The sequence below is a fragment of the Hippoglossus stenolepis genome, chromosome 5 (assembly GCF_022539355.2).
Source record: "Hippoglossus stenolepis isolate QCI-W04-F060 chromosome 5, HSTE1.2, whole genome shotgun sequence".
Lineage (NCBI taxonomy): Eukaryota > Metazoa > Chordata > Actinopteri > Pleuronectiformes > Pleuronectidae > Hippoglossus > Hippoglossus stenolepis.
The window spans coordinates 17,305,234-17,329,494 of NC_061487.1; the positions used below are offsets into that span (position 1 = coordinate 17,305,234).

Genomic DNA, 24,261 nt, shown 5'->3' on the forward strand with positions numbered 1-24,261 from the left:
CCATCCTATTTCCAAATCCCAAGTTGCCTGCTTGCAGGTTCTGAGTGAACAAAAATGTGTGTGGTGCGTGTGTGTGTGTGAAAAAAAGAAAAGGCAGAGTAGTAAAACTGTACCTTAACAGCATAGTAATGTACTCCATATGTGGGCAGAGACTCTACAATGCTCATATAACTGTGAGGAGCAGAAAGACAGACATGTAAGGGTTACAGAAAACACAACCTTCCATACAGTCGACAAACACAACCACAGACACACACTTACTTTACAATAGCTTGGCCTCTGGACTGCCCGTTGAGCTTCTTGTAATGCTCTGCGACCCGGTCTTCACTGTGAGAGTGCACAATCAGGAGGAAAAAGAGCATTATTAAGGAAGGAGAAGGAAAGCTTGTGCAATGTTCTAGTGGTTTTCTGGATAATGGACTTGTCTCTCACCAGTAGGCCAGGGATGGGTGCTCCTTTAGGGCCTGGGTGGGCAGAGCAGGCAGCTTTTTCAGGTCACACCTGGTTGCATCATTGCTGGAGGAGAGGAAACCACAAGACATGGTCAACACTACTTCTGCGAGAGCAATCGTTTTCTGCTGTAGGCCTTAAGGTTTCATGCAAAAGCTGCCTGAGCAACACCACCGAACTGTTGAACGACAAACGCTTAAAATATCTAGCATAGCAAGCTAAAGCGAAACGGATAATTCTTTCCCAGAACTCTCTCAGAATTGAAATGTTAACTTTGGAAGAATGCGGAGACAGGAACTACGTTTAGTCGAGAGGAATGAATACAGATGTCCTAAATGCTCTGTATTTCCGAAACTGGGAACTATTTCTGAGCAGCTGCAGGGACACTGACAGTTGGAAACAGAGGAGAGAAAAACTGGAACAGAAACACACACGCACACCTTTAAATAAAGGGAGATAAAAACAGGGATGGGAGAGGAAAAAGGTAAAGACAGACACAAAGTAAATTAGATAAAACCACGCAGCGAGCCAAACAGACTTGGCCCTGGATTCAGTTTTCAGACCTCCAATGGCAGTAGGTCTTAATATCCCACTCTAATCCCTCAGCCTCTCCCTGGCATTTGCTAAGGCCCCGGAGGATTGGGGAAAGCCCTGGGAACATGACAACCTATGAGCTAAAGACCTGGAAGAGATCCATCCCGTCCACCCCGCCCAACTGTTCTTCTACGTGTGAATGCAGCTGTGAGAATGGATTGGTCGATATCCATTCAAGTAAGCACCCGATAAGAATATGTGGCTGGCCATAAGGAAACAGCTCTAACAATGACAAAATTAAAACACATTGGAGTGTGAGCACTTTGGCAAGTCTCTACATCATACTGTGAGATGCAGTCTGAAAATTATTCCACACTTTCTATCAATAAATCGTCATAATGAGTATTTTGGAGGAGCAGCAGTGAGAGGTGCATGGAAGAGTGTGACAGTTTATGGTAATGAAGATCTTTACTGAGCGCAGGGTCTACAGTTCTTTAAGAGGCATGTGTGTGGCAGGAAGGGGTAAGGAAAGTGGGAGGAGGTTGAAAAGGAATGTCTCCAGCGTGTGTCACATTTCCAGCCCTCTGTGGGATGCTGTGTTTATTTACTCCTTTCACAGACGGAAATGAGGTCAGAGGTGATGACTGCTCTAGTCTGTTATCTGTGCGATACAACAAAGGGATGAGGGGGATGAGGGATGACACACATTTAAGCCAACATCACACAGATGTACAGTGCGTCTGAAGAGCCACATGTGGGCCGTAGAAGCTCACATGAAACATCTGTGGGCGGCTGTGGCTGAGGGGTAGAGCGGTCGTACTCCAACCAGGTCGGCGGCTCAAATCCCAGCCCATGCCAGAGTGTCCTCGAGCAAGATGCTGGACCCTGAATGGCCCCTCATAGATGTTGAATGCACTAATTGGAGGTCGCTTTGGATAAAAGCGTCAGCTAATTGACGTGTAATGTAATCTACACGACTGTGGAGCTCCGTCTCTACAGGATTTAACTAATATGAGTTTAAGGATGGTTGCTAATATTTTTCTTAATTCGTGTCAGGAAATCATGAGCTCTGTATTAAACGGGAAGGAAATAACTCTCGGAAATCCATGCTTTTCTCTTGAGCACAGGCTGAAAGCAAGTGAAATAAAGTGGAACAGGGATGGAGAGAAGAGGGATAGAAGGAGGGAGAGATGTAAATGAAGCTTGGAAACAAAGACAGTTGTCAGTGATACACCTCGATGCTCAGGGGAGCAGAGGAAAAGACAGACCACTGATATCATCTCTATTGTCCCTCTGTCTGTGTCTGTGCCGCTACTTCTGAATATCAATGTACTAACCCAGCTACTCCCATCACGAGGGACGAAACAGATGAGACAGAATATGTGTCATAAAGACTGGCAAAGGAGAGAAGTAGCTTGGGCCATCACACATCCATTACACAAACAACTGGTATCAAGATGCCTTGTTTTGAAGTCTGGACCCAAGGCAGCATGCTGGATTTTCAATTAAGAAAACAACAGCAACACAACTAAGAGGATAGAGCTGGGAAAGAGAGTCAGAAAACCAACAGCTCGCTTCACGATGCGCTACATCACCACAATGACTGCTACAGAGCTATATATTACTCATGAGTCCTCAGTGTGGTTTCAGTAGCCTTGTGAACGTTACAATCTGTAACTGACCTCTCGCTTTTATGAGACAATGTTCCTTGGTTGGAAAAACTTGATTACAGATTTGATTTCTTGGTGAGTTAGTCTGGTGCCAGGATGGTCACCTCCTGACCAAACATGAGGTTTATAATAATCATAATAACGGTAATAAATAGTGAGACAAATAGATCACTGCATGCACTGTTGAACAAGAGAACAAGGCGTTTTTCTTTATATATCCCCCCTGGTTACCAAAGGGGATAAGTGTAATATTTATTGATCCCTTTAAATAATTGATGCTTTATTACTGTTGTTCACCATGACCTGTAATCTAAACGCTCCCTGCTACGAGGACAAACACATGTACATTACATGAGATTGATTGCTTGTGTGCTTACCTGGTGAAATCGCCTTTGGCCTCCTTTAGAAGAGAAACAGAAAGAGAATATAGTGAGATATAAATGTGTGTTTCTGTTCTGTTTGCAAATGTGAACATGCAGACAGGTCTACTGCCCGATTTTCAGAGAGAAACAGCCCCCATCTGGAGTCAAATCTCAGAGGGAGCAGAGCAGATACCTGATACTGTACATCTGCACACACACACACACACACAGCGCACACACACACACACACACACACACACACACACACACACACACACACACACACACACACACACACCACTCAGTCTATATGTAACATGACCTTGCAGTACTATGGCTAATGGACTGACCTATTCTGAGAAAGGGATAGGAGAGAAAGTGCTGGAAAAGAACAAATATCTTGACACACACACACACACACACACACACACACACACACACGCACGCACGCACGCACGCACACACAAACAGACACACTATCTTACTTGTACAATATAGGAAGCCAATTCAAAGACAATGTCACTGTCCACCTCAATAAGCTCCTGAAATGAGAAGAGAAAAGAAAAGACAGAGGACGTGAGTTTAACATTCTGCATTTGTTGGCATCAGGTTTAAAAAAAAACATACAATATGCTGATGTGGAGAGTAAAAGTAGACGTGTCTCTGATCGTCATCCATTTCTCGAAAATGGGTCGGTAGCTTCTTTCATGTCCCTACCACTCTCCCTCCATGTTTCTTTCTCTCCCTTCTCTAATTTCATGAGGATGGAGCTCAGAGATTAGAGGCAAAGTGATGGGGGGTTGGGAAAGGTTTTTTTTAGGGGGTTGAGGGGAGGCACGGATGCTCTGGTTACTGATTACTCAAAAACATCTTCATTTTTTTAGATACAATTTTTGTACGTTTTGAGGCGGATGGAGAAGGAATGAGGCAGAGTGCAGCCATGGTTGATTAAATGTGTCCGTGAGTGTGAGAGATGTTTGGCTGCTTTGACATTTCTTTACCACAGTATGATAATCAGTGTTGGTTTGTATTCACCACATGAACCTTCACATTCGCATACTTTCATATATACATTTTTGCAGCATTGCGGGGGGGAGGATAAGGGCAGCGAATAGTAGTGGGTCAAGTATGCCAGGAATGTTCCCTTTACAATCCGCCTCTTAATTAGTTGGGAGATCTGACGGCCAGAATGAAACACTAGTCAGTGCAAACCCTCCCTGGGTGGTACACTCACAGGCTCCCTAAAATCATCACACACTGTGTGTTTTTGTACTTGATGCCCACAGCAGAGAATCTAAATGTTTCTCATTAATTATACCAACAAATCCTCATCTGCTATGTTGTATCTGCACAACAGGTTTACTTAAAATACGTGGTATCTCTGTCCCTCTGGGATCCTCATCTCTCAGTGGAGCTACGAGGGAGATTATTTGTGCCTCACACTTTTTTCAGCTGATGTTCTTATCAGGAGATGTGAGATAAATGACCAGATTGGGATCAGGTATTTTCTTCAAGGACATTTTACCAGAGCTGCTGGTGGGGATGATCCAGATACCTTCTGTTTGTGGGACAGTTTTATCTCTGATTACTTGGCTACATTGTCACTGTTCTTAAAGTTTCAGCAATCTTGCTAACGGACACATTGATACATGTACTTGCATGTGGTGTTTCAACTGAGTCTATAAGCTTAACCTGAAGCCTCTGACGGACACTTAGGTTTGTTTGACTATTTCACAATGTTAGATGAACAAGAAAACTCTATATTATAAGTAACATGTTAGCTCTGTGTTCATTTCATTCATGGATAATGTACAATTCTAAAATTTACTGGACCTGATTTAGAGGAAACTCGCCACCAGTTTCCGCACAGAAAATAATTTGATGTCTTTTGATATCATCATTTTCTACAAGTTTATATTTTATGGATAATTATTTTTCCTTTGGGCCACATACGCCCTCCTCTGGACATAACAAATAACTGCATGACACTGTCCACCAAACTTCAGTAAGGCAGTTAAAGTAATGACTTGTTGGTAAGTTATTAGGTTATTAAAGCACTTCTAGTAGAACATGAACTAGATAACTGATTAAGACTCAATTTGAACAAACATAAAATCAGCTGTCTCTGAGAGGGATGTTTTAAGTCAATTGCTAAATGCACAATATACATCTCTAGGCTCTATTTGTCAAATACTTGTGTGTCCTTTTTTGCATTTGGATTTTATTGTTCTGCAGCTTGCTGTTTGTCTCTGCTTACTGCTTACTACCAGTGCCATTTTAACAGCCCAAATAAACACTGCCTCAACACTGACAAATGGCAGTGAATGTTTCAATTGATTCAATAGCTGCTGGAGTGTCGTGCAGTGCATTGCATGATGGGTAATAGCTGATACAAATGGTTCACATTTTCTGCATCACCCAATCAGTGTGGAGCGCCGCAGTCCAAGATGGCCCCATGGGGCATCTCTTCATTTAGAAGCAGAAATAGGGCTGATGAAGTGGCATGTTAGTGACGGTGCAGAGCCCGATACTCAACATAATCACAGCGTTACAGCCCAGAAGCAAATCCTTTTTATAGATACTAAATTTCGAAGAATCTCAACGGCTCAATGGAACTCTGGACTAAACACTATATTTGACCATTATCACAAATAAACTGTACTGGGAATATATAGCACCTCATGACAAGAAATCAATGCATTTACCTTGTAGATGATGGACTTTGCATTAAGAAAGAAAAGCTCAATAGTGGCATTGTCCTTCAGGTAGGATATACTCTCTATGTAGAATCTGAAAACAGAAGAAAAACCTCAATATATCTGCAACAGTAAAGGAAACAATGACAGTGGTTGACCTTGAGTACAATGATAAATCTTGTTAATCCCATAAGGACGATTAGTGATGTACAATGTGTTTGCTTCACAAATAGAAATAAGAACAGATTTAACATGCAGGCTATAACTGTGCAGATGTGACAGAAATAGTGCAATGACTAAAGTGACCAGAGGGGGGCACACCATACCAAAGGTTGATCTGAAGTGCATCCTCCTCTCACTTCCACTTTAAACCAGTTCGCTCTCTCACCATGGTGCCAGTCCATGATACACTATTAGTTTGTGAGAGCGTCCACAATGTGATTGTGCACGCGCATGTGCAAAAACAAACTCACATACACACACACACACTCACCGGCAGATAGAATGTGCACATGATGCACTGGACACATTGTTTACTGCTCTGCTTCATCAGCAGTGATTCCACATGCACTCAGTAACACACACACACACACACACACACACACACACACACACACACACACACACACACACACACACACACACACACACACACACACACACACACACACACACACACACACACACACACACACACACACACTGGAGAGAGAGAGAAGCACAGTAACCCACTTCTGGCAGAGTGGTGAGCAGGGAACTAACATAATAATGCAGTCTAAATTTAGCTCATGAATGCATGCAGAGCCAGAGGGGAGCTTGGGTGATACAGTAGGAAGCTGCTCACTGTTAGCTCCACTCTGGTGGAAACGTATATCAAAAAGATGCTATACGGTGCAGATGCTCTCATGTGTCCCCTGACATATCTTTTCTAGCCCCCTTATCGTGCATTGTGCATTAAATTACACAGGAAAGTCACATGTATCCACACACACGATAAACACTCTCAGTATGACTTGATAAATCTCTGTGAAGAGGTCATAATGTGACCCAAGCACATGTTCTTATGAACACACTTGAATGAATGTGCTCCTCTGTGTGCATGAGAGTGTGTGTAGGTATTGAGTGAAAGAGATTGTAGGGGGATCAATATTGGAGGGCGTAAATCGCGTTACCCATTGAGCTGCAAGAGAGAATGAGGAACCTTGTCAATATTCAGTGTGAACATTTAATTAAAGCCACTGTGTTGATGAGACATACACACGCTGCCAGCACAGCAGCAAGCATGCAAAAAGACACCCACTGAATCAGCAGGCGGTGGGCATCTGCCTGGCATTTACTAGTAACACACTAATACCACACAAGCATGCAAATACATGACGTGCACGCACCTGCAGAAAGACACTCACACACACCTACACCCAGAAGACCTGTCATTGTGCTAATGAAACCAATATGCACGGACTGATAATGGATTCAGGCCTGACATTTGGGCTGATTGTTGTTCCTATTGAATGCTGAATGTATGTATCTCTTAAGCCACGTTTACACAGCTTGTTCAAGGTGGGAATGTTGCACCTTTATGCCACCTTAATATTCTGTATAAAAGAAATGAAAACAAAATGGTAGGATGAGGTTTTTTTCTTTTTTTATACCAGTAACTGAGGTAATCACAGAGCTGGATCGCTATATGTGTAAAAGGGCAAGCTGATGGGACTCGGACACACCATCCCTCCGATTCAGGGAACAGCGGCATGCTATGTAAAATCAAACACGGGAGAAGAATAAGCTCAAGCTTGTTCGGGTCAGTAAAAGCAGCATAATGGAGAGTCTTCTTAATGACTATATTACAGGACCTCTGTGTAAAAGGGGGCTTTAGAAGTATGGTGGTGTGTGCGAACAGAGCGAGGGGGGTGGGAGTAGCAGTGGTGCAGTCAGTGTGACATTTGGAGAGATTGAGGTTAGAGATTGGGCTGAACTGCAGGAGAGAAGGGGGGGGGGCTAAAGCCTCCAAATGATGTTAAAGTTCATGATGTCACAGCGCTGCTACCAACATCCTCAAACACCTATTAGTCTATGCAAATACACACACACTGACCCCCACCCTGACCGCCCCGCCACCATTACAGACACAAACACACAGTTGTTTAATATGGTTCTATGGCTGACCTAAGACAAAGACAGGGGCAATTAAATAAGTCAGTACCAGACGTCATCAGTGTAACTCATCTGAAAGGTTGGAAATGGCCAAAAAAGGAGTAATACCAACTATATATATACTGTATTCATCTCACCATTACATTACCCACAAAATAGAATGAACAATGGGTGTATGTGCTACACATGATTTCTGTACGGCCGACTCATTGTGGCATTATTTGAGCCGTGTTGTAAATGTCAGCTGGAAATGACTGCTCACTCACATTGTTTGGAAGCGTTAATGCTCGTCACGTTGTCATGTGCGTTGCTAACCAAGTTCTAGTCCCTAGGGTGTGTATGACATCATCGAGATATGTTGGGGACAGAGAACATCCGCTGGACCCGAAACAAAGCCTTGTCTTTCCCTTTCAGGGTCTCACTGAAAGTCCCTGTGTGTGCGTGCGAGTGAATCTGTGATTGTGTGTTCTGGGGCAGGAGTGGGTTGGGAGGGCTGAGCGTTTTCATTTGAGGCTAAGAAAGATCAGAAAATCTCTTCTTAGGTCAGGTGCCTTTTTCTTTCTTTTTCAAAAGCCTATTCAAGCAACCACACATGCAAACAACAAAAAAAGACACACAAGCATACACTCTGTATTTGTGTCACATAAACGTAAATGATCCAGGACCTGTGTGTGAGTCAAGAGTGTTTTATATGAGTGGAGTCATTTTATGACGAGTACAAAAGGCTGGGAGAGGAGTGTGGGATTGTGTTCATTACTCTGTCACAACAGGTCATAGAAATGTTGGCTTTTAACTGAGGACCTGATTTTAAGGAGCGTATAAGCTGCATATCAGAAATGATCTCCATCCATACTGAATGACCATTCATTTAGTCATGCATGTGCGGGTGTGAACAGGAAGCAGATTGTCTGCTCTGCAGTTGGTTGCTCAGTTGAAGAAAATATAACAATGAGAAACAGTGATGATGAGAAGTGAGACCAGGGATTTCTTTGCTTGGACCAATGACAAGGTGGATGAGTAAATGAAAGTAGGGGTTAGCAAAGCTTTGCATTCCCCGCTAGCATTGGAGTCATGACCATTGAGACCCAATCAGGAAGTAAATGTGGGTAACAGCGTCATAGTTTTCGCGGCCCTGTTCAGACGTGGTATTAACATCTGTCCTGAGAGATCTGATCACAAGTAAACAGCATTAGGTACAGTATATGTTCACACCACATCAAAATACGTCCTGAATGTGTCTCCAGCAACTCCAATTGTTTGATTCATTGAGAAACTGTTGCAGGTCAGAGGACGATCCCTATGGAGCCCTGTTCACAGAGCTAAAAGAATGTGGCCGCATGAGTCTCAGCTCCGAATGTGGTTTGAGTGATCAAATCTCAGGATGTATTCAGTGTTCAAATCTCTACTTAACACTGTCCACTTGTGATCGGTTCACTCAGGATGGAGGTTAATACCAGGTCTGAACGTGGTCAGTTTTTGCCGCTCTACACTAAAATGCAACCTAGAAGTTTTCAAAATAAAATGAAGCCAGCAGCGTTTCCAAAAGTAGTAAATGCCAGTTATGTTTTAAAACTAAAATATACTGGTGTGGGCGTGGCCTAATACAGCAACAGTAATAATTAGAGCCCACTGAAAGGACATCATCATATTTTGGTTTACACACAAGGATATTTTCAACCCTATTCAGCATAAACATTACAGTATTACAAGTGAACCATCTACATTTGACTGTAGCTGTTGTTTGTTTCATTGTGTCAACATAAAAATGTACAGCTCTGGCTTAAACAAGAAATGATACGACTTCTCTTCCTATGGGGAAGCATTCTGCCACCTTGTTTGGAGTATGGCACTTTGCCGTGAAGCCATGGGATGGGATTTGCATGCACAGCATACTGATGAGGTCTCAGTGGCTCATGATTGGCTGAGAGGCCCTGTGGCGGGAGTTAAACACTGGGGGTCAAAGCAATTTCATAGGGGCTTGTCATAACTAACCTTGTTAATCTGTTCCCATTACCAAATGACTGCATGTGCGTTTACACAAATACACACCGACACACTCTCTCCATCTTTCTGTCTCTCTCCCACACACATTCAAACACCATCTATGATTAGATGATATGTGTACATGTGGTGATTTAGTTACTGAAGAAAAGAAAAGACTCACCTGACACAAAAGTAGAGTACAATAGGACCAGTTTTCTTGGGAAACTCATGTTCTAATACCCTGCGGTCCAACTGCAGCCAACTAAAATGGCCCCTGAAGGAAGAAAAAGAATCAGTGCTTTCATCCAGATATGTCTGAATCACAACAACAAGGTTATATAAAAAATATTTCCTCCTCAATACTCTCTATTTTTGTTTTTGTGTAACCATTCATTCCCTTCCCTTCAATTCCCCCCATTTCTCTGCCCCTCCTTTAATTTCTCTCTCCCCTCTCCAACAGAGGAAAATTGCAGAGACAGCTTGTCACCCTGGTAACCCTGCATGGTATCCTGAGCAACTGAGCAACATCTCTCTCCAAGTCGCCCTCCTTCTGTCTCTTCCTCCATTTTTCCTCCCTCCATACAGTCTCTTTGACCACTGAGCACTCAGAGCTGAGGCGTCTGCTCTCCACGGGCACACCTTACAAATCCACACGCCGTAGAATTAGCCCTGGGGGACTAAGACTGCAACGCTGATATTGCTTTGCTGGACTGACACTGGCTAGAGAATGTTTCACAGCTGTGTAAATGCCACAGAGCAAAGGCCATTCTTGCTTGACATCAGCAGATCCACGAGATGAAACAATAATAGAGAGATGGAGGTGGTGGAAATGTTTGCCTGTATGTAAATCATTCGTATGCCTGCACGACTTGTTCTGGGCTATCATGCTGTGGTGCTTATATCCTTCTAGGTCACAAAACACAGTAAAGCTAATTTGAATGTCAGTTTTGCATTTCAAGCACAGTTCTCAAAACAAGCCTCCTGGCAGACACGGCCCTTACAACCTTTTGCTAGCCCAGAGCAAGACAATCATAGCCTCATCCAAACATCACGACGCGTTACAACCCTTTACCTTTTATCTGTAAGTGAAAAACAAGTAAAAAGCACAGGATATATGCCAGGGAGGTGAGATAAAAGAGAATATTTTTACATCAAACAGCCATTTCATACCTAAATCAGGCTGCAACAAACAATTTAGGTCAATAGCACCACACTGAAAATTCCTAAGGACAAAAACAGGACAAAAATAAAAAAATAAATATATATAAATATATTTTACAATAGTCTTTTGTGCAGTATTTAGATTTCTTCATTAATGCAACAAAGGTCAATTATGGGCACTGGCAGTTTAAGAGGTCGTAGTGGAACAGTCACATTATGTGGAAACATTTTAAATTATAAACCCGAAACAGAAGGCAATTACACGTGCCTGTGTCTTTTTTAAGTAACTGAAAATTAAGCCTGCTATTCCACATTATGTCTGACAGAGAATCCTCCTCAGCTTCGGTTTCTCTAACTCTGTCTATAATGACAGCAGCGCTGATGGAGGTGTCAGTGACACTGCAAGAAACCAAGACTGGTTTTGTGAGATTAAAGAAACACATCGAAATGTCCCTGTGAACTCCACTCTAGTGATCTTTTTTCCTTTGTTTACCAGGGGCAGCAGTGACAAACCCATTCCAGCAAACAAGATAAATTAAAGGAACAGTTCTGGGCTATTGAGAGACATCTTGTGCACTGCAGTTTTTAAACTCACGTTTCGTCTGTGTATGCGATTCCAAAGTACTCCTTCTCCTTGAGGTTGAAGTGAGAGGCCACGAGATCCAGCAAATCCTTTGCCATCAGCTTGGGCTGCAAAGAGACAGACATGTTAGAATTGCTCTATTTATTGTGATTGCATGTATCTGTTATTACTTGTCTTGTGTGAGTGTAGTGGTTTATCACACTGCAGTTTAATTGGAACAAGTACATGTGGTGGAGTTTTAATGTATTCTTTCAGCTATTGATTTAACGCAATGACTAAGCATTCTGACAAACACCAGGGAAAAGAGCAAGAGAGGAGGGGATAAATGAGAGAGAGCCTGCGAGAAAGATGGATGGAGTGTGGGGATGTTGCTGACAGTGCAGGTACCCTGCCCTTCCCCTCCCTCTCTCCTTTCCAACTCTCTGACCCACACCTCTACTGCAGAGTCATGGCTCTGGGCTGAATGACGGTACTGCAGGGAGAGGGCTGTGAAGCTAGCACAAGAGCTCGCTAGCTAGTTAATGTTGTGGAATACTGTCCGTGCTATATAGTGTAGGTGACGACAGGCTCCATTCATCACATCGCTCAGAGCATCTCAAAGCAGAGGCCAGGGACTGCTGCCATATGCTGCTGGTTTGTGACATCCTGAGTAGCAGCACGCCCCACCCTGAGGTTAACCATGGGTGTGCCTCGCTGCCTACATTTTCATTACACACACACACACACACACACACACACACAAAATCTACATGCATATTTGCACAGACAAGCCCATATACCGAATGCATACAGCCCTATCACAACAAGTAAGAGAAACACATGTGGTGAGGAAAACATACTGTGTGCAAACAAATACAAACACACACACAGACAGACAGTGGAGGGTGTGGTGTGTGTTTAAATGATGGAGTTTTTCAATAAGAATATAAAGCAAGGTCATAGAGCACTCCTGTAGAACACACACACACGCACACACACACACACACAGCTACAGTTTAGTGCTATATTGCGTACATTCTTAATAATCTTTCCCCCAGGGTCCTGAGCTGTGTGCTCACTTCACAGCTACAACTTTAGTGACAGAAGCTAGAAGAGCTATTTAAAGAGAAGGAGGTGATGTCATGCAGACAGCAAGCGCGCACACACACACACACACACGCACACACATACATGCATCTCCAGTGACCTAGATCTCATATAAGCACGACGCCTACAGTGATCCTGCTGCACAAAAAGGCACTGGAGAGAGCAGAAGTGATAGAGCGAGCTGGAGGGGGAGCGAACATATAGGTTGATTGTGTCTTATGACATTTGAATGTATCCGACTTATAAAACAGATGATGTTGAACAAAACAGGGCTACTGTGCTCAATGATTTTGTCGCTATGTCCCTTTGATGTATCTCTGCTACAGTCAAATACATATTTGGAGTAAGAATAATGACAAAGACAAGGATCAAGAACATGATAGGTTTGTAATTATTCTATGTTTACATTTACTTGGATATATCACGAGAAGTGATTATAGAGCTGACCATAACAGTGTTTAAAGTCCTGATCTGTCTCACTCTGAGCAAAGTGGTAGTCACATCCCCAAAAGCTCTTACTGGCTCTGTTGTTTCTCCAAATGGGACAGCAGCCATTCACGAGAGCAACACAAGACCTCTTTGAAGTGCTCAAAACATTTTAGATGTGGAAATTTTAGGTCTAGTAACAGGCAATCTTTATAGCATTAGTAGTAATACGTGTTTTGGTTCAGTCTGGGGCACGTTGTAGTGGTGGTCTCTTATTACCACGAAGCAGCAGTCAGCTGCCTTGGCAACACTATCAATTAAACAACATCATCTGTGCCGCCAAGGCATAACAAACAATGAGGTGGCGGACAGGGACAGTAAACCCTTTCAAAGATGATATGAAGATAAAACCAGAATTAGCACCTCATGGTCATATCCCTGAGTCAACCAGTCATGTTACAGGAAATATGGTGACAGTCCCTTCTGTTCCTGAATTATGTGGTTTTCAAAGAGTTTCTGAATAACATTGTGATATCACGTTGAAGTTGACCTTTGACATTTTGCATATTGAATGTCTTCACCTCATAATTTCCTCCAATGAGACATTTATCTGAAAATTAGACATAATTAGCCCATTAATTCTTGAGTTATGGCCAACAGTGTGTTATGTGACCTTGACCTTTGACCGTAAAATTGTAATCAGGTCATCCTTGAATCCTAGAGGACGTCTGTGGCAGATGTACTTCCTTCTGTCTGTTCCCAAGAATGTCACCTCGACTGTAACCTCCAAAATCTAATCAGTTTATTCTTGAGTGCAAGTTTGTGCCAAATTTGAATAAATTCCTGAGATATCGCCTTAACGAGAATGGGATGGACATACGTACAAATAGACGTCTAAGAACGGCCATAGCTGTTGCCAAAGTAGAAGCATTATAAATCCCAGATATACTGTTGAATATCAGAAGCGCATGACTGAAGATGAGAAAGAACAAGGAAAGAATTTCTTGTCACGACATTGTTATGAATACCAAGCAGAATGTAAAAATCACATGGGCTGTACTGGGTTGTATAATTCAATTTGATTCTCTTCAAGTGACAACTCCCCTCACACACGCACACACGCACACGCACACACACACACAAACACACACACACACACACACACACACACACACACACACACACACACACACACACACATCCTGACACTGCACACTGTCTGTGAGATGGCAGATACCTAAGTGTTTATTAATGTTGTTGAAGATACCAAGAGCAATATATACTGTGAATGACAGGTATTGTATAAGTAATATGGCACAATAAACACAATACTAGAGACACACTCCAGACACATCCGGACTACGCAGACACACACACACACACACACACATAGTACAGAGCCAACTATCAGACACTAAAACTCTCTGCTGGCTCAGACAGCATTAGTGCTAATAGACATTTACCTTGTGCCTCCTCAGCAGCACAGGTAATTAACAGCATAAGAATTACAGAGAGGGGCAAGTGAGGAGGAGACATACTAGAATAAACCTGCAGACAAGTGACAAACACTCAACAACTTTGCAAGGCTGGCAGCAAGTCACAGCCTAATCTCTGCAAACAGCTAGTCAGGCACTTGGCGCCTTCAGGGTTGTTCAGATTTATGGTGCGCTAAATGATTTATAAGTGGCAGTCGTTAAGAGTCCAAGGATTGGTAAGGACATATTTTTAGTCACATGCTTATCGTTCATTTTCTCTATTTTGCCCCTGAAGTCTAATTTTAATATTTTAACTAATGCTTACTATGCTTTAGTGCTTAATCTTTATAGTAATTCACCAGGTACCTTATAGTAAAATTCTATTTTTACCTATGCCAAGAAAGTTAGAGTTTTGTCTGCGTTTATTGGTTTGCTAGTTAGGTAGCAGGATTACGCAGAAACTACTAAATTGATAATCACGAAACTTGGTGGGAGGATGTGGTATGGGTCAGGTAAGAATCCAATACATTTTGGTGCTGATCCAGATCAGGGGGCAGATACAGTTTATTTTTTTGACTTTCTTTGACATTGCGAGACAGGGTGTTTTGCAACATTTTTGTTAATTTAGAAAAATCTGCCATGTTAAGCACACTGATATTCATGAGTGTGCTCAGTTTGGTGCAGATCTAATCAATAATCCAGATATAAATGTGGTTGCATCAGTAAGAGTGTTGTGTCAGGGCGGAGCATTCTAGTTTCCAACATAAAGTCGTTCAAATGAACACTGGCATGGAGGCTCAATACCCTGTTCACTCTTTACCCTACATCACACCAGCCCGAGGGAGCGATAGCCATATGATTGACATTTCTTCACACGGTGGTGTATTTGGTGGTTAGCTTCAATCTTTACAACCTGGTCCATAGGAGCCTTCTGGCACATGGTTCTCTGCCAATGAGGCGGTGCTCCATAAACAAACCACAGAGGACATGCAATCAAAGGTAGGAGGAGGAGAGGCATGAGGAAGAGGAAAAGGGTGAACAGCACTACTGGGATTAAACAGCTGGTCAGTGTTATAAGTCAGTGACAGTAGTGAGATCCAGTCTCTAGGAGGGCGAGCTGGCTGGAGCAGTTGGAGTGGAGACAGGAACTGTGACTGAAAACCTCGACAGGACAGCCTTGACCACAGTGAATTATCAGTGGAGACATGAAGTAGCCCAGTGGAGCGTGTAATACTGGATATACACAGCCTTAGTAATGAAAAATACAAATGTTCTCACTGCTCATGAATTATGATCATCCCTTCAAGAAAGTCATTTTTAGGGAATTGAACAGAGGACGTGACTGCTTCTTACCAGACTGGAAAACTAAGAATAACACTGTAATTCTCTGCGGTCCTACTAACAACTCCCTGGCTCTTTGTACATCCGCACAGCGGAGAGAAACGAGGACAGAGCGAGAGAAAGAAAGACAGCAGTTTCCTGATTTAGATGACAGTGATTTGTTAAAAACATCCCCTTTTCTGGCCTTTGCTGCTATGTCTTCTCACTTGCTAATAACATTGCCAAACGTGCATATATTATGTGGTAAACAGAAAGGATTTTCTCCATTGCAGCTTGTGTTCAATAGAATAATGTTTTCATTCAACCTTACAACAGTCCATTTGTGTTATATCCATTCCTGATGGACAAAAGCATGAACAATGTGTGAAAGAGAGAGGATGGATTGATGAGGAGGAGGTACACAGACTCAAGCTGTCTACACTAATTTGTTTTCATTTCAAAATAGTTTGGGCTTTGGCTCCATGTCTGAAATAATCTCCATCCATACAAACACACCTGAAAATGCATATCACATGACCATTCGCAATTTCAAATACAGTGGCCAAGTGTGTGTTGGTGTAAACAGGAAGTAGATTGTCTACTATGGAGTTGGTCGCTTGCAGAAAATGCAATGGATGAAGAACAGCATATTAAAAGTAAATTCTTAGCTTAGACTGATGACGAGGTGAAAATGTTACTGATAGTAAAGGTTAGTAACGTCATGTTGCATTCACCACTAGTGACCGATGAGACCCAATCAGAAAGTGAACACGGGTGTCATTGTTTCCAAAAGTCTCAGTTACTCCATCGAGCATAAAAACACAGCCCAGTGTGTCAACAGGGCTTGTATAGTGTTTCTAAAAAGTCTCACTTTTAGAGACTAGAGTAGGATGTATAGCAGATGCAAATGTAGCAAAAGTGATATGAAATATAAAACTAAAATGTATGAGTGTGAATGTAGCCAAGGATGGAGACAGTCAGGAATAGGCAGGTGAAGGCAAGCAAGACGCTGAGTGACAAATCAAAACGTGGAGGGTGAAGAGTGGAAAGTCAGAGAGATGGAGAGGGAAAGAGAGGAGAGACCAGATAGAAGTACCAATTTGAAAGAGAGCATCAGTTCTGACACAGTAATCAAATCAGAAAGTCAGCAGACCTATCCTCGGCTCTCCCTTCCATTTTCTCTTCTCTATTCCCATCCCTTTAGTATCATCTCCTGTCTCTCCACTCCTGAGCTCTCATCTCACTTTTCAACCCCCTGAGTTTCTGAATCAATCTTTCTATTCTCTGCTTGCTCCCCTTCTCCTGTTCCAGGGCAATTACCTCCTTTTGTCTTTCTCTCTTTCCAGAGGAATCGGGTAATGGTCAGACCCAAGAGGAGCTTAGGGGGTTAGGAAGAGTTGAATGAGCTTCTTACAAAAACGCTTCTGTAAAACTAAAAATCCCTATCTTCCCTTAATGTGTGTCATAAAATACTTTATGTTCCTATTAAGTGTGACAACAGAAAGCAGAAGATAGCACATCTACAGTCACAAAGAGCTAGCTGAAAAACAAAGGGTATAAAATTGCAAACAGAGGAGAGACTGGCTTGTTGTAAGTGCTTCTGCTGCCTTTGACCTGCTGGGAGGATTTAAGGCTGAATGTAGAAGGAGGAGGACATCATGCTGCTCTGCTTTTCAAAGGCGTTTGGAAGATAAGATGCCGCATTGTCAACAGACATGCAGACACACTGACAAACAGTCAGACAAGTAAGGTATATATAAAGATCGATGATTATGTAATGATTACAGAAAGGTTGGGGAATTAAAAAGATAAACATGAGCTTAGGGTAAAAGTTTTAGCTGGTAGGACTGCAAGTCAGGGCAGGGTCTGCAGCACTCACGCCCGAGTGGGATTTTGTGTGTGTGCAGAGAGATCAGGTGAGCATCAAGAAAGTGCAAAGTCACCTATCCTGCTGACCGAATTCCCCTCGATCAGCAGTAATTCAGTCCCTGAGGACACTAGACATCACTTCTCCCTCGCTCTAAAGAAATGAGCGTCTGCAAAGAGAGAGGAGAGATGAGACACTCACCTGTACAAGGAGCTCCAGCTTCCTGTCGTCGAGGAGATGGACCTGACATCGCCTCCCCTCTGTCATCTAAGAAACAAAGAAAAAAAAGACAACAGATGTTTGTTTATATGCGTATATTGTATATTTTCATATTATACTAATACATATCAGAAGCAGTCTTTTTTATGGATATCCACTGCTGCCAAACGTGAAGAAAGCTATTTAAATGTATAAATAACTCGAGTTTGGCTGAATGGCAAGCTTGGTGTTAGCATGTCTGCATAAGTCTTAAGAAGAACAGCCGAGCTAACTACACACGATGAGCCACTAGAGACAGCGTCCTGCACATCTACCTTCCTTTGACATTTCTAATGCTGCTCCATGAGCAGGAACTCCATCATCCATCAGTACAATGCCCACAGCAAGTGAGGCTGCCTGCTGACAGTGTTCACTCCAGTGTTTGTCTGAGTTGTTGATGCAAGGTTTGCAGAACTGAGCTGCAAAAAAACTGTTAATATCCATCTGCCTAGCTCATCCGTAAACACTGAGGCAGGTGCACTGACGAAAAACAGTCAACTGTGGGAAATTTGCACCACACGCACACAAGTTAGATTAAACACTTCCCACGACAGATAAAGCTAAAACATGTCTGAAAGTTTGCCACTGGACATTCAAACGAACAGAAGACTAAGGTTGTAAAAATCCACAAGACTTTCTAGAAGAGACGTACAAACTCTGTTCAGTGTTCAGCGTGTAGCGTGTTTGTGTGTGTATGTTATGGTGTTTTTAGCACATGTGGAGTTTCTCCACAACTTAACAGGAAGCGGGGACCCTGAGGAACACAAACACCCCCCTGGCTCCTCCCACACTTCCCTCGCATCTGGGAGATGGGGGAAGGGGGGTGGTGTGTGTCTGTGTGTGTGTGTGTGTGCGTGGGTGTATAAATGGGTGGGGTGAAGGAGTAAGAAATGTTGGAGGAGACGGAGACATAAGAGAAAGGGGGGAGAGACAGACATGCTCATTGTCCAACATTCGATGAGAAACTCCCGTCAAAGCACAGATGCCATAAACATGAGCACAGGCACAACCGGTTTGTAACTCTTCACCATGAGAAGGATCATATTTGCCACCTGAGGCCCTGGCAATTTGGTAAGGGTGTGTCCACAACATGAGTATGATGTACAACTACTTTCTCACAGCTCGGGCCAACTGGCATTGAGGTGGCAGGTTGGAGGTGAGAGTTTAACAGAGAGACGGAGAAAAGTGAAGAAATCGAGAGGCACGGGAGGGAGTTTCTTTTCCACGGTCATCCCGGTGTGAAGTCTGAATGTGTGTGTGTGTGCGTGTTTGCATGTGTGTGTGTGTGTGTGTGTGCGTGCATGTGTGGCTTCTAGCTACTTTGAAGGATTCGGTTTACCCTCCCACTCACCATTGATCTCCTGTGGTTTGAGGGTTTAGATTGGGTGCACCTGTGCACACAGTCCGTGACACACACACACACACCCGTAAATTTTCCATCATTGCCCTTTGTTTTCATCGCTCTTCTTGGAGATACATTACAATTCCAAAACTTTCCGTCTTCATATTGTATACAGTGATTGTAATTACTACCACGACTACTGTGTAGTAGCTCAGTGGTGCAAATAGGACTCATTATAACCAAATGAAAGTGATAGAAGAACCCTGATGTGGCGAGTATATACACGAAGTCACTAATCTGGATGCAAATACTATCTGAAAGCATTTGCTGGCTAAACTAATCTGAAATCGAATCTGCGGTATAGCCATTAAATGAGCCTGGACATGAGATGGGAGACTAAATACAGACAAAACATCTCACTGAAGTACCTTGTCTGCAGAATAGTTCAAACTGCAATGCAGCCACACACACACACACAAATAAACACACACTGGCACTGGGACTCTGCTTGAGGCACCTGGGAATACAACAAACCTTAACGTCAAGGTAACAAATCATTGCCTGCAGGCTAAAACCAAGGCAGCTCAATCTGGCAGAGACAGACTCTCCCTGGTTTGAGTCTTAAAATTCACTTTGTGGTATTGGACGCATGCTGCTGGGTTTCTACCCACCACGAAATCAAATGTACTGAAGTTTCTATGAATAGCTGGTGGAGGAAAACCCAATAAAACTGCACTATTTCAAGTTAAAGCAGATATATATGCACAATGAGTCACTGGATTTGTCCACAGCAGCACACTGATGCTCTGATGCATGTTGTAAACTTTCTATCATGACAGGCACATGTGGAAAAAACCCTTCACCACCTCCCTGCTCTGTGTGATTCATGCATGTTGGTTCCTCCAGCAGCTTTTCACGAGCAGTCAGGTCTGGATCGGCCAAACCTCGCTCCATCCTCAGGCCTGACTCACCGGCAACAGCAGCAGCAGGCGGATTTGAGGAGATGAAAATGAAGAATGTGAGCTGACACTACGGAGTGAGGCGGCCATGTTCACACCGGCTCAGCACACGAAAACAACACACACACACACACAGTTGACAGTGGTGCCTGGTCAGTGCAGTATCATTAGTTAGTTACCTTGCAAACAAAAACGCTCCCTGCGAAGCTCCCACGCAAAGAAAAAACAGCTCCCACACACAGAGAGAATATATATATAAATAAAATGATTAGATCCAATGAGAGACGAGTCGTGTTGCCGCCAGAGAAGCGTCAAAAAACACCTCTTCTCCCCGCCGGCCTAAAGGAGGAGGCACATCAGCATCCATGTTCGTGACCGATAAGTTGGGTCGCCGCGGATCCCCGGTGTCCTCGAAGCGCCGCGGAGCTGCCGGAGGTCCGCGCCATTCACGACAGGAGGTAATTCCGAAAGGCTGCCTCCTCACATCCCTCCTTCCGAAAGCAGGGAGCTTCTCACGGGTCTAGTCCCGGTCGACCACCTCCGCCCCCGACCACCTCTCCTCCTCCTCCTCCTCCTCCTCCTGTTTCTCGCTACCGGTACGGGAGCGTGGAGGGAGAGTGTTGGGGTGGGGTGGGGGGACTGTACCAACGGTCAGCAACCGAGGAGGGGGGAGGAGAGGACGACGACCGGGAGACACCACAGGTAACAGCTCCGCGCTTCCTCCTCGCCGTGTTTCTCTCCGCTGTCACCGGAGTTGCCGCGAAGACACGGGAATAATGGAGGCGAGATGTGGGGGCGGGGAGAGGAGGGGGGCCGCTCTGCAGCAGCTTCCAGCCATGAGAGACTGCAGCTCTCTCTCTCTCTCTCTCTCTCTCTCTCCCTCTCTCTCTGTGTGTCTCTGTGTGTGTGTGTGTGTCTGTGTGTGTGTGTGTGTGTGTGTGTGTGTGTGCCCACCAACCCAAACAGTCTGCAGACACACGCTGATTAAAGTGTGCCGTTAAATAACAGTGAGCGTGGATCACAGTCTCTATATGAAGTCACCTCCAGTGAGTGATGCCGGGGAGGAAGGTTTCTCCTTGAGAGACGCTTTCCTCGCAGGACTTTGACAATGACACTGAAAAAAAATGTTGCGCCAACTTAAAAGATGACATCAGTTGGAAAAACCAGTGAATTAAGTTCGTACAACTTGAAGTGAAGTCATATCAACACAATTGCATACTTAAATTTGACAAAAACTTGATTCACTTGGGTGTTACCCAATAAAGTATTTGTTACAGGGGGCTTTCACAACTACCGTGTTTGGTCTGGACTTTCTGATCTTCCAGTCAAAATAACAGGTGTGGAAGGGGCCTCGGACCAAGGTCTGGCCCTATGAACCAACATTTCTTCCGACCAAAGAGATGGTCTCGTTCTGGAAGAGAAGAACCATGATTCGGACCATTTGCAGTGAGATTTGTTTTGGGATAGGTTGGACTTTGGGACCATTTGCAGCTGGTTGAGACAGCATAGAAGAGAAGAAGGAGCGGAAGGGGCTCACAGGATTGCTAGCAGGTAATTTGTTTTGCTGGTAGTAATACCATAATAATATTAAAGTGGTAACAAAATTAACAAAGTGAATCAGAACAGAAAGACTTTTTTTCCAATGCACTTTAGTCAAAATGTTAACCAATGCAGTAGACGAGAACACAACACGCTGACGTCAGACAAATGCCTCACCTCAAACCAATCAATGTCCAGTTTAGGTAGGATGGATGACAGGAAGTATGTATATCACATAAGAGCTCCCTACATTGCAATGTGAAACCAAAACTAACCAGATCTGATGTAAACAATGTAACAAAGACATGAATCTTCAGGTCTGAAAATGCCCTAAGTTTTCTTTCATGTTATATACCAGGCCTACATCGTGTGCATGTTTTTTTTCCCATAAGTCCTAAATGGTTGAATGATAATTTGCAAAAACAAGTAGGAGTTTCAGTTGGGACTTGTCACTTCCTGTCTGCACTTTCAAACACAAACCTCCTCGCTCTCAGGTTTGATTTGCTGGCGTGATTTCTGGCTCTCTGTCCGCTGCAGCCGTTGGACTGACTCTCACTCTCTTTTTTTTAATATGACCTAAATTGGGCACTTGTATTCACCTTGTACAGCTGGAGCAGCAGCCGTTGAAACCACAAGTTGTTAACATAACAAAATCAGTCTGGTTTTTGGCACCATAAATAGATACTAATGTGTGCTGTGAAGGCAGGGATAAGACCAAACCTACTGTCAATAAAGCGTTTGAATGACTCTGCAACTGTAGACCAGCCTATAACTGAATTACAACATGAGTAATTCCCCATGTTATGAAAACACAGAGGCCACATGTAGCCCAGCACATATACGATATCCATATATATCCCTTTAGCTAAGCTGTCAGCATCAGGGATGATTGGTCATTTGTTTTCAATCTTAACTTCTCAGCGTCTGTGTCTGAATCAAATGCAGTTGCACCATATTTGAAATACCACTAGCAAGGCATTATCTTGAATTTGCAGAATCCATCACAAATACTCTCTTCCCAGACATTAAGCAACACAAAGATGCAGTTAAATTTTATGTGCTTGGCTTCAACAGTTCTGTTGCTACCATAGCTTGTGCTGCAAGCCCAACAATTCAGCTTAGTTGGCTGAATGTAGAAGGTCACATGAGAAACGAGGAGGTGTATCCTTTCCTGTCCTGCTGGATTTTTCTGTTTCTGGATATTTTTGGCCTGCTCCAGACACCGGAAACTGGCCTGTCCAACTTAAACATCTCCAGATGACTCTTTCTTTGGCTTTAGTACGTACACTCGTCCCTCTCTCTCCGGTCAAATACATATCTCTCTTTATTGGTTGCTTCCTCAGTTAGCTGTCACAAGGGCCCTGTTGTTTGACCAGAGCACAGGGGGGGTGAGAAGGGGACAATGCAGGCAGTGGAGGAATGGGGTAAAACTGAAAATGACAGGAGCAAAAAAAAAGAAAAAGAAGAAGAATATGTAGAAGGACGGACCTGAACACTTGAGCTACAAGAGTTTATGAATTATTGATCCTGTTTGGAAAGGATGTGACTAACGCCAGAGAAGCTGAATGAGCGGGGGGGTAAGATTCACAAAATAAGACAGAAAGGAAAAGGAAGGCAGACAGGAAACAAGGCAGGTAGTGTGCGACGGTACAGCTGTTCGTCCGGTGTGTCCCCTACACACAGTCACCTTTACAGGACCTTTGCCAAGAGGCACAAGCTGAGAAACACTTGTAGGTGTGACATATCTGGGCCCTGACAGAGCCGTGTTATGGAGCCGGTGGGCTTCTATTCTGGGCTGAGGTGTGGTTGTAATGAGGTGCTGATCTGGTGTATTTTTATGGAGGAGGGCTCCAAAGGGGGACAGATCCGAATGGGTGAGGTGGGTTAAACAGGCGGAGGGTATTAAGAGTCAGGTTTTAGGGTCGAGCAGGGGGAACAGGGTTGATGGTCTGTGGTGGAAAAGGTAACCTATATTGGTGGAATGTGATATAAACAGCGCTGAACGGTTAATTGAATCAAGATGGAGAATCTCTTTAACCCTGACTGCGGGACGCTGCGGTAGGCAGTTAAGATTGACACACACACACACACACACTCCACGCTCTCTGTCTCTGCCTGCGTCTCTCCCATATTGTGGAGACTAAACAAACACACTCTCTTAAACACATCACTTTGAGAGCAAGCGTGGTCTGACACCAGCAGTCCCTACGATGATTTATGATGCTGAGATCATTATAGCTGAATAAGCTTTATGACTCCTCGTCAGTTTTGATGCAACGGTATCTGCAGATGGTGCTGATTAAATTACAACACAAGATTCAACAATTCATACGATGGGTCTCAACAGTTTCACTTCAGTGGGTTATTAAAAATCCAACGGAAAAATAATAACGGCC

General features: G+C 43.6%; 1 protein-coding gene across 9 annotated transcripts in view; it reads right to left on the reverse strand.

Moving 5' to 3' along the window:
* frmd4a (FERM domain containing 4A) overlaps nucleotides 1-24,261 on the reverse strand; it is an 89,719-nt gene that overhangs the window by 19,838 nt on the left and 45,620 nt on the right. For 8 of the 9 annotated variants that reach the window (XM_035156257.2, XM_035156256.2, XM_035156253.2 and 5 more), the window contains exons 2-10: nucleotides 17,969-18,034; nucleotides 11,606-11,700; nucleotides 10,031-10,123; nucleotides 5,722-5,806; nucleotides 3,502-3,558; nucleotides 3,032-3,054; nucleotides 433-516; nucleotides 262-327; nucleotides 114-171 (exon numbers count right to left, since the gene is read on the reverse strand). In XM_035156257.2, the coding sequence (XP_035012148.1) occupies nucleotides 114-171; nucleotides 262-327; nucleotides 433-516; nucleotides 3,032-3,054; nucleotides 3,502-3,558; nucleotides 5,722-5,806; nucleotides 10,031-10,123; nucleotides 11,606-11,700; nucleotides 17,969-18,034 (627 nt within the window). Of the gene's footprint in view, nucleotides 1-113; nucleotides 172-261; nucleotides 328-432; nucleotides 517-3,031; nucleotides 3,055-3,501; nucleotides 3,559-5,721; nucleotides 5,807-10,030; nucleotides 10,124-11,605; nucleotides 11,701-17,968; nucleotides 18,035-20,505; nucleotides 21,121-24,261 lie in introns of those variants that run through there. The other variant, XM_035156258.2, reaches the window with a different exon arrangement.